This window comes from Nothobranchius furzeri, chromosome 17, assembly GCF_043380555.1.
Source record: "Nothobranchius furzeri strain GRZ-AD chromosome 17, NfurGRZ-RIMD1, whole genome shotgun sequence".
NCBI lineage: Eukaryota > Metazoa > Chordata > Actinopteri > Cyprinodontiformes > Nothobranchiidae > Nothobranchius > Nothobranchius furzeri.
In genome coordinates this window covers 43390999-43400590 of record NC_091757.1, presented here as the reverse complement: position 1 = coordinate 43400590, position 9592 = coordinate 43390999, and the positions used below count along the sequence as shown (strand labels likewise).

The 9592-nt window shown below is 40.2% G+C and overlaps 1 protein-coding gene across 1 annotated transcript; it reads left to right on the top strand.

The window, feature by feature from the left end:
- The first annotated feature begins 954 nt into the window (after window positions 1–954).
- On the top strand, window positions 955–3535 carry cox7c (cytochrome c oxidase subunit 7C). The gene is made up of 3 exons (XM_015972487.3): window positions 955–1120; window positions 2272–2419; window positions 3435–3535. The coding sequence occupies exons 1-2, from the start codon at window positions 1046–1048 to the stop codon at window positions 2386–2388; spliced, it is 192 nt and encodes a 63-aa protein (XP_015827973.1). The 5' UTR covers window positions 955–1045; the 3' UTR covers window positions 2389–2419; window positions 3435–3535.
- Window positions 3536–9592: the final 6057 nt, after the last annotated feature.

The window sequence follows — 9592 nt, the reverse complement described above, 5'->3', positions numbered from 1 at the left end:
TATAAAAGACAATATATTTCCAGCTTTAATTGAATCTGAAAACTGACTTTAATGGTAAACTTCATTTTTGAATGGAGGTTTGTTATGTGTGTGGATTAAAATTGGTGAGTTAATCATCCTCTAAAATCTGTTTGACAACATTAGCAATAATCAGCAGAAAGTCATATCTGTGGTGGTAATAAGGGATAGTTGAAACATCAGCCACTGTGTCAGTTTCATGTTCTCTCCCTATCTAGGTGGGTTTCTGGCAAAAGCTGTGTTTGGATTATTAAACAAGGTTTTGTCATTGCAGTCACGCACAAAATTAAACTATGCTCATATAGGTACAAGTCAAAATTTTAGATTAAATGTGAATTATTTTATTCTCAAGTGAAAATAATTAAAGCTCAACTCGATTGACTTTATTTACTTGACTTAACAGCATAGGCTATATATTTATAAACCTAGTTTTAAAAAATGTGCCTAATTAACAGTAAGATGTACTTCAAAGGCCATTAGTCAGCTTTTTTATCACCTAAAACGTTTCTTCTTAAGTTAAATAAATTATTTAAACTCTTTCTGGAAACGTGTAACTTCATTTGGAATTATGCCTGGAATTCAATTCAATCCAGTCCAATTCTAATTCTTTAGGTGGTGAAACATTTTCCAGCTGATTGATGTGCTAAGCAAATATAATGACATCAGTGTTCAGAGGGGTTTGGCATGTAATAGGTTACAGATTTTTGTGTGTGTGACATAATTATTCTTATTTAGAAACTGACAATATCTTACGATTTGTTAAAAAAAATTGACATTCCCACCTTCATTTCTCTTTCATCTTAAGTATCAAGTTTATTTAACAGATTATTTCACAACCATTTTGATTCAAAATCAAATGAGGCACTGGTCTAGTGTCACTCAAATACACAGATTTCTCGCGCAGGTGGATAAACTTCATTTCCCATGAGTCAGCACGCGCCTCTACATATCCCAGAGTTCATTGCGTCCTGCAGAAGCAAGAAGGTCGAGCTGTGTGCTAAAGCTCGTCAGAAATAAGGATATAACCATGCTTGGACAAGCCGTAAGACGATTCGCAACATCTGCTGTTCGTTCTTCACACTACGCTGAAGGACCAGGAAAGGTATTGTGCTTTTTTTACAGAGCGACGCAATTATTAATGTTAGTAAAATGGCCCTGTCGGTCTTCGTTAGCCTGGTGTTAGCTAGTGCTGTTTGGAGGTCATGTTTGTTACTGAACACGAGCGTTGTGCTGATACCCGAAAATATAAATCCACTGACAGTTGTGCTTTTTTACCATCATTTTAGACTAATCATTAGCAATGTATGGAAGAATTTGACAATTAGTGCTCCGTTTAGACAGCTAAACCAAACAATGCTAAGCTAATGCTGTCAGAGTTAGACACACGCATACACCAACACCAACCCAGTCACACACACACACACACACACACACACATCCACACACAACATATATACCAAGTAATGTTTCTATCGTTACATTGTCATTTCTTAGTAAATATTCTATTTGGTGAGAGATAAACTTTGTGTTTATCCTAGTGAATCTATAATTAAATGGGTAAACTAGTAGTAGCACATTCAATGTCAAAGAAAGTAAAATGTTTTTATCAGGAGAGGGAGAATGTTTAAGTGGTTAGCAACGGTATTCAAGCCGATGGCCCCCCTCCATGAGGGCACCACAGCTCAGCAGAACATCATTGTAGCTTCTTCTGGGAAGAAAAACACTTAGAGAAAAAATTAAGTTAACAGCTGAAATTGCAGGAAATAATACAGTTAAAGAGCAGATTGTAGAAGAAAGTAGTCGATGGTAAATAAATGTGGAGCAGAGTTTTAACCTGAAGATTGAGATAGAATTATGGTGTTGGGCTCAAATATTAGATTTAAAGTAAGTTGCACTAAAGTGCCACACTAATTACTCGTGTACAGCACCATTAGACACTCATCTATACAGGTTATCAGCACAAAAAGTTCATTTAGGTGTTACTTGCTCTTTAAATGCAAACACACATAATTTACCATCCCTAATGTTGGATTAGGTTCTCCTATCACAAGACTTTGCTTTAGTCTATGTTCATGAAAGTGCAGATGTGGTGTTTATTGTCTTGCATAAATTGTTTCTATGACTTGTCATACTTTTCCTTCTGATGTCCTACTCTTACAGATAACTTTTACTATGTTTTCAAATAGTTGTCCTGATTAATCTCATCAAATCATTCACAAACGTCTTTGATTACCTTTTGTCATCTTTCTACAGAACCTGCCGTTTTCTGTGGAAAACAAGTGGCGTCTGCTGGGCATGATGGTGCTGTTCTTTGGCAGTGGCTTTGCATTCCCCTTCATTGTTGTCAGACATCAGATCCTGAAAAAGTGAAATGGACCAGCGTTGTTATTCACCCTCTGAGGTAATTTCACTTACATCTTTGATCCAGTGGATCTACTTCATTAACATGTCAGGGCATTTGCTGCTAGCCTGGCCTGCCAGACACGTCCTCTGTTTAATTCTACAGAGATAACTAGTCTGGTTACTCACAAGCAGAGAGGCACCTGAGGGGCGGGGCTACCCTGCTCAAAAATAACCAATCGGTAAAAGGCGGAAATGCCGACTGTGCAGCACAACGCTGTAGTTTTTTAGCTGTAGTCACAAATGGTGTCTGGCCAAACATCTTTCTTTAGAAGAAAGGCTTTTAACGCTTCTACTTGTTGTGATTTTAAAGACATGTCCAAGTCATTTAGAACAGAGGAAAGAGCCGCAGCGAGCTCTACTTCAGATGCCACCTCCGTTGTTTATGAGAAACTGAGCATTGTGGTGTGTGATTGGACATTTGTGAGAATGTATGATAAAGTATCTATACATGTTCACAGCATTAATATTATTATATTTGATTGATTCTATACCCTGTTTAATTCACTTTGAACACCAACTACAGTGAAATCCGCAGATGCATTCATGCTGCTCAGTACCAGAACTGTACTGATGTCTCTAGTTACAGAAGAACCGTCAGCTGGCAGAGCTCGCTGTTGAACGTGTGAGCGTGCAGAACTTGCAAAACTACGTGACACAGTTTAAGGAACAAAATGGAATTAAGCTGCTGTTATTTGTTTGTTTTTCGAGGATCGTTTCGCTGCCATGAGAGGGGTTAAAAGCTCACGGAACGTTTCGGTGCCATGCATCGGCCGTGAGAGCGGGGGGTTGATTTCGTAGCCGTGGAGCGTAGGGGAATCACTGATGACAGTTCCCATAAGGAAGTGCGGGTCTGGCTGGTCAGGCTACTTTGCTGCAGAATCAGTTTGTAAAGTGAACACAGCCAATCAACCTTTCCCAGCACCTCTTAATCATTTTCTCTATTGTATATCTTTTAAATAAATTACATGTATGTTATTTTATTACCTTTTGTCTTGTTTTTTTTTTCTCTGCAGGTTTTCAGCTGGAACATATTGATCCTTCAGGGTTCTATCCATGCAGAAAAATGGGAACCATTCATTTGTCTTTGTAAATAAAGTTTCCCTAAATATGAAAATGTTTATTTTGTTTTTTCTTTTGACATTTTTAAGCCAAACTTTTTAAAATCAGTCAAGCTTTGAATTCTGAATATTTAATGTTGGTTAGGTTAGGTTTATATTTATTTTAGCTGTAAAAATATCTCCTTTATGCTCGCTAGGTGTGTGTGTGTGTGCATGTGCAAACCAAACAATATTTGCAATTTGTTGACTGAATTTAAAGACCAAGTCACCTTCTTACCAAGGTCTTACTTAACCCACACTTCCTATTTGAGAACTGCATCAAAAGGAGGTGTCGCCTGTTGGATTAAGAGGGCAGCAGTGGCTGAGCCAGCCAGAGGCGTGCCCGAGACTGGTGCAGTGCAGTGCAGCCATGTCACATGGAACAGGCAGTGTCATTGTACTACTTAACCATTAGCAATGGCCAGTTCAAATGTAGTGTAGACTTTTAACCTGCAGAGTGTGCTACACTGATGGTTTTACACAATATTTCTATTTTAAAAAACATGCGCTAAAATGACATTACACATATCCACAGCACTATTTGATGCTCATTTACAGATTATCAGCAAATAGTTGATTTGGAGGTGACTTGCTCTTTATTTGGTAAACTCAGGCCTGACATGTCTGGCGTGAGATCTCGTTCTGTCTGAATGATGGTGGGAAAAACCTCTGCCACCTAGCGGTCAGGAGTTTGAATTGCACCACAAATAAGAAATGCAGTAAGTTTGCATGTAAATTTGATGCACTACTTCAAAAAAATTGATTTATGACCAAAACATGAAATATCACCATATTTCATGTTTTGATATTTTCTTACATCTCTACTGGCTGTTATCAAATCTGAGTTATAAAGTGGTCAGTTTGTATCAATGTCGAATGAAATGGGAAATTCTTCTAGCTGCTACTACAGCCAATGAGGTTTGGCCTTGTATTATGATTAAACATGGCAAAGAATCCTGTTGAAATCTGTTCTTAAAGATAAATGTAGCGTGCAGATTCAGGTTTGAAACCCTGAGTTTTTCCTGATAGGCTTTGTTCCCTCGCGCTATAGAGCTTGAACTCTACCAGATAACCTTTTTCAGTTCAATTAACCCAGTGCTGCTAGCTATAATTATCCAAGAACAAAGTAAAACACGGCGGTTGTGTCGGTGAGGAAATCATGCCTGGAGTAATTTTTTTTTGAAAATCCGCTAAGGTTGCTTTTTCATTTGCTCAGGATTGTTTCCTAAATGAGTTTCTAGTTTGACTTAAAGTAAACATGAAGGACAACATGCATGGACAAGCTGTTTACACAGAAACCAACCTGTTGACTTCCTTTTTGTAGTTGTCACATCTAATCTTAGCTCACATAATTCAAAGATTCTTGTGAAACTATCTGTTTTTTTACTTCTGACATCCTGTTGGTGCTCCTGGGCTTTTATGGGTGACATTACATTCAGACCATGCAGCTTTTTTAGTAAGTGAGGATAAAATGATAGGCATTCATTGGGGTCAACAGGTGGTCAGCAGGGGGGAGGTGTGATACTTTGGAGATGTTGCATTTATGCACCAGCTGACCTGTTCTTGCTAAAGCTCAAGGATGGGGAGTCGATGGAGAAACATGACGCATCACATGATGCTGAGATCCCAATCCATATGGCAAACATTTACAGCTTCATCAACAAATGCCTTGTTAAAATGCACCTAGAGGCAAACAAGCAGCTTGAGACTGGAGCTGATGCCTGTCACTGTCACTCCCTCTGACGTCCCAGCAGGTTCTCGGTTTGATGAATACTCATTTAATCCCAGCTAATAAACTGTTCATGCAGAAGTAAATAAAAACTGTTATTTAAGTGTGTAGTCCTTCAGAGCGTGACACGAGCCGATTGTCATGCTTGGAATTCCTTTATTTCGTTTTTTGTGGATCTCAAGGTTCTCAACTCGTTCAAAGACAAAATGAGCTTTCAAGTTCCATTAGAGACAAATACGCCTCTTTGAAGTGATACTCCATCTAAAGTCTATCTGAATATCAAATGTTCAACCTTTGCTTGAAAGGTAGGCTGTAAAAAATTCACGTTTAGCCCTGCGTACATTGCATCCAGTCAGTGGAGTGACTTATAAAAAGCTTTTTGAAATCACTTTTTTTTTCCTGGTTCATTTTGATAAAACAGTCGATATTTGAAAAGGTCCCCTTTTGTGCTCTGAAGTCAGAACAGAACTTCCAGCAGCTACTTAATTTTTTTAAAAATTGCTCACTTTGGTGTACTCTGATGTTAATTTGAGAAAGCCAGTAACATTTGGAGTCTTTGCTCGGGGTGGGGGGGAAGCAAATTTTAAAAAGACATGCTTTTGCTCCCACTGAGAGTACAAATTTAGACCAGTGGGGCCACCAGGTCTCATAGGAATTTCACATTATCGAAGCATCCAAGAGTAACAAACAGGCCGAGCGAGTTCTTTTATTATAGTCATAAATGATCTATTCTCTGCCATTATGCGCTCTAACTGGAGCTTTTAGGAGCCCGCGTTGATGCCAGGCTCTGGCAGGGAGGACCAATTACACACTGTTATCTGGACACGGACCAAGCTGCAGTGCAGTGCTGGCATTTTATGAAAAGTGCATAAGGGTGTGTTGGCACACGGTTCTTTGCAGAAAGGGTTGTCCATAGTAGTCTCCACATTACATCATTTAGAAGGGCTTTGCCATGCAGCGTGTCACTTTGAGTGGTTGCAGGGATGAAGGAGGGGCAGTCAGAAAAAAAGAATGCATTACAGGAGGACTACGCTCCTGGAATGTCAAATCACACACAGCAGCAGCTTTTTTTAAATGCTGCATTCAGGACAAGAATTGGGATTGCAACAAGAGTCATTTAATCTGTTAGATGTATTATTGCATCCTTCAGGTTTAACGTTTTTAAAGAATGACCAATAGATCAAGTCTGGAGATGAAAAAATGCTTCCTGTAATCACTGCAACGACATGCAACTACTGGATCTGCATGCACAAAACACTTTTTATTCACATTTTACTGTCGGTTTTTTTAGATGCATCTTATTTTCTGTTTTTTGACGATTGATTGCAGCCTCCGTCGAACGTTCCGCATCACATGTGTGGAATCTAATTATAGGCTCATTTTCACTTCAGAGTGGATGATAGCGAGCTTAGCTTGCGTCCCATAAAGAGATGTGCTATTGAATCCCATCAGTAACATCCGGCTGCAGCATCAGTCAAACTATTTTGTTTTGGAGCAGCTACCTGGTGTGAGCAGTCTCAGTGATGATTGATGGGTATATAAACATTTACGCTCTCTGGATGGGAGTAAGCGCTTGACACATAATCTACAGGCTAAATTACCCTCCTGGCTGCATTAGATGAGTCCTAATCAGCGCTCGCAAACATCTTACAGAGCAGTGTATAATCACACCACCAATCACTCTCTGCTGCAATAGGAGGATGCTCTCGGTGCGTCTCTGAGCACGATGACAGCAAGAGGAGGGAGCAGCTGTCTGCAGTCGCTGAACAACACCCCGACACCGCACTGCCACTCAGGAAAAGTTTCAAGGGCATCTCGAACTCCTTAGATTACTTACTAGTTACTTTCTCAATCGTCCGTTTACAGCACCTCACCTCAAAGATGCTGACTTGTGGAGGAGCAAGGTGTAGTCAGTCAGTGCAAGAAGATGAAGTGCACACGCACCTCCTACTTTGTCAAAGTAGGGCTCCACTGCCATGGCCAGGATTTCCACACAATTAGTCCAGAACCTCCTGAGGACAGTGGCTTGCAGGAGATGAATGTTCACAACATGCACAGTGGGTTTGTATTTGTCTTTGTACATGTCTTTTGTAGGTCTACGTCACCGGAGGAAAAAAGAATCACATGCACACATGGGGCTTCACTATCTTATGCATGAACCCACTAGAATAAGGGAAAGTAAATTAGGTTTAATGGGATACTCCACCCGAAATAGACCCCCCACCCACACACACACACACACACACACACACACACACTTATCTAACGCTGGGAAATATGTGATGACATATATTCAATTTTGGGTGGAATATCTCTTTAAAACATCCAACAAATTGCAAGTTGTGAAGTACACTTGTTTGAGCTCGTTGCACTGAAGATGTTAAATGTAAGGGGTTCTGATCATGCCTCATGTTTGTTTTGCACATGAAGTTTGAAATGGGAAAAAAACTTGAAAGACTTGCAAGTGGCCTTGCAAGGTAAGGACTCTGGCTCCAATCCTGCAGGCTTTAGATTTCAAAAGTCTTGTAATGCTACACATCATGCTGCAATAATTATTAGACACTGTCAGGACATAAAAAATTATTAATTTTTTAAAAAGCTTCCACTCTAAGACTTGTTGCGATTTTTTTAAAGCTCTGATGTTGATAATGTCTCTGTTCTATAGTTTTCTTTTAAAGCCATTTTAAGGAAGTCTTGATATGCGATGTGAGAAATTAGACAAATAAAGTTGCAACATGTTGAAGCTTGTCCTCTCTCTTAAATGGGATATATTATGCAAAACTCACTTTTTGCACCTTTTTGTGCTGCCACATGGGTCTCTACTACTTCTATGGAGACTTCAAACGTGGAATAAAAACATTCATCCATCTTCTGTCAGTGTTTTGTTTCAGGAATGATGTACCTAAAATAAGCAATTTCAAAAATTTGTGATGTCACAAATGGGGAAAAAGGCATAGAACTATACTCTGAGCCCCTCTCAGAGATCAGAGCTTCTCGGGTTATAGCAGCATGAGTGTGGGGGTGGCCATCTTCAGCTTTTTTTAAGATGCAAAAGCAAATTTGGGAAACAAATTAGCTTGAAACATTTTTTTTCATGGCCCCTAACAACATTCTAGCACAGTTTAGCTATAAATATGTTGTGGAGATTAAAAAAAAAAGTTCTCTTGCATTTGTCTAAAAATCTCCACGAACAACACATTTCAAACTGAAAGCAACCAGCCGGTTTTCGGTCCTGCCAAACCGCTGCACTTCCACACTTCCCAGGGTCCTACTCACCACACACTCGCGTCTTTAGCAACAGAACACCGCTGCTGTGAGAGGTTCACAGCTCAATAGTATCAGAGAAGAAAGACACCATTTGAAGTCCCGGACAACAAAAGATTTTTGGACCTAGAAAACAGCGGCTGGTGTTTAGCTCACTATCCTTTCCTCTGGCAATGTGGGTTTCCAGTTCCAGCAGAAGCATTAGAAGAAAGTGTCCATGGCCTTCAGCTTGCCTCTACTTGATCGTGCTACGAATAACAACACACTTTACTTGTTGGACTAGCTTTAGCTGATCCATTCTATGAACTATTTTAAAATCAATGATGTTCAGGAAGCTGTCAACAACTGTTCAGATTGTTATGCCAAAGTGTGCACCAAAGTGGTCAAAATACCTCATTTAATCCAGTTTCTATCATGCAAAATGGCAGTCAATCTAATCCCAGTGTCACGATCTGCCCCTGCCTTCCTGACTGTGTCTCTCTCCTGCCCTGATTAGTCCTTATTGTTCTCACCTGCCCCTCGTTAACCTGCCTATTTGTTCCTAATTTTCCCTGTGTCGGATCATTGTATGTGCATGTGCTTGTTTTGTCCTGTCGCTCCCGTTCCACCATTAAAACCATTTTTATTTTTCATCCATGCCTGCTCTCCTGCCTCCTGAGCTCGCCACCACACATGGTCTACCATCTCCACTCCTCCCAACATGACACCCAGATTTCTGAGAACTGAACCTAATCTATCCTCACTATTAGATACCACCCTTCCTGATAGGTGGTGCAGTGACACTCACTCAAGGACGCAATTTTCACTTTAGAAGTGGGGGGGACACGGGGGGGGGGGGGGGTATCTTTACAATATGTTCTAAGGGGAAACAGGCTTCAACACAAATGGTTGCTTTCCGCTTGATCCTAGAGCTCAACCAGTGTCAATTTAATATAGCGTAATATTGTTTTGGGATGGTAAAAAGTGCAGGGGTCAAAACTTGACTTTGGAAAAAGTGGGGGGGGACATGTCCCCCCTGCCCCCCCCCCCCCCCCAAAAAAAATTACGTCCATGCACTCACTTATGAACATGTCATCAGTTT

Bases quoted from the DNA above. Each gene is read 5' to 3' on its own strand.
- cox7c (XM_015972487.3), top strand. From the start codon at position 1,046: ATGCTTGGACAAGCCGTAAGACGATTCGCAACATCTGCTGTTCGTTCT. The intron at 1,121-2,271 runs GTATTGTGCTTT...ATCTTTCTACAG, and splicing joins ACGCTGAAGGACCAGGAAAG to AACCTGCCGTTTTCTGTGGA.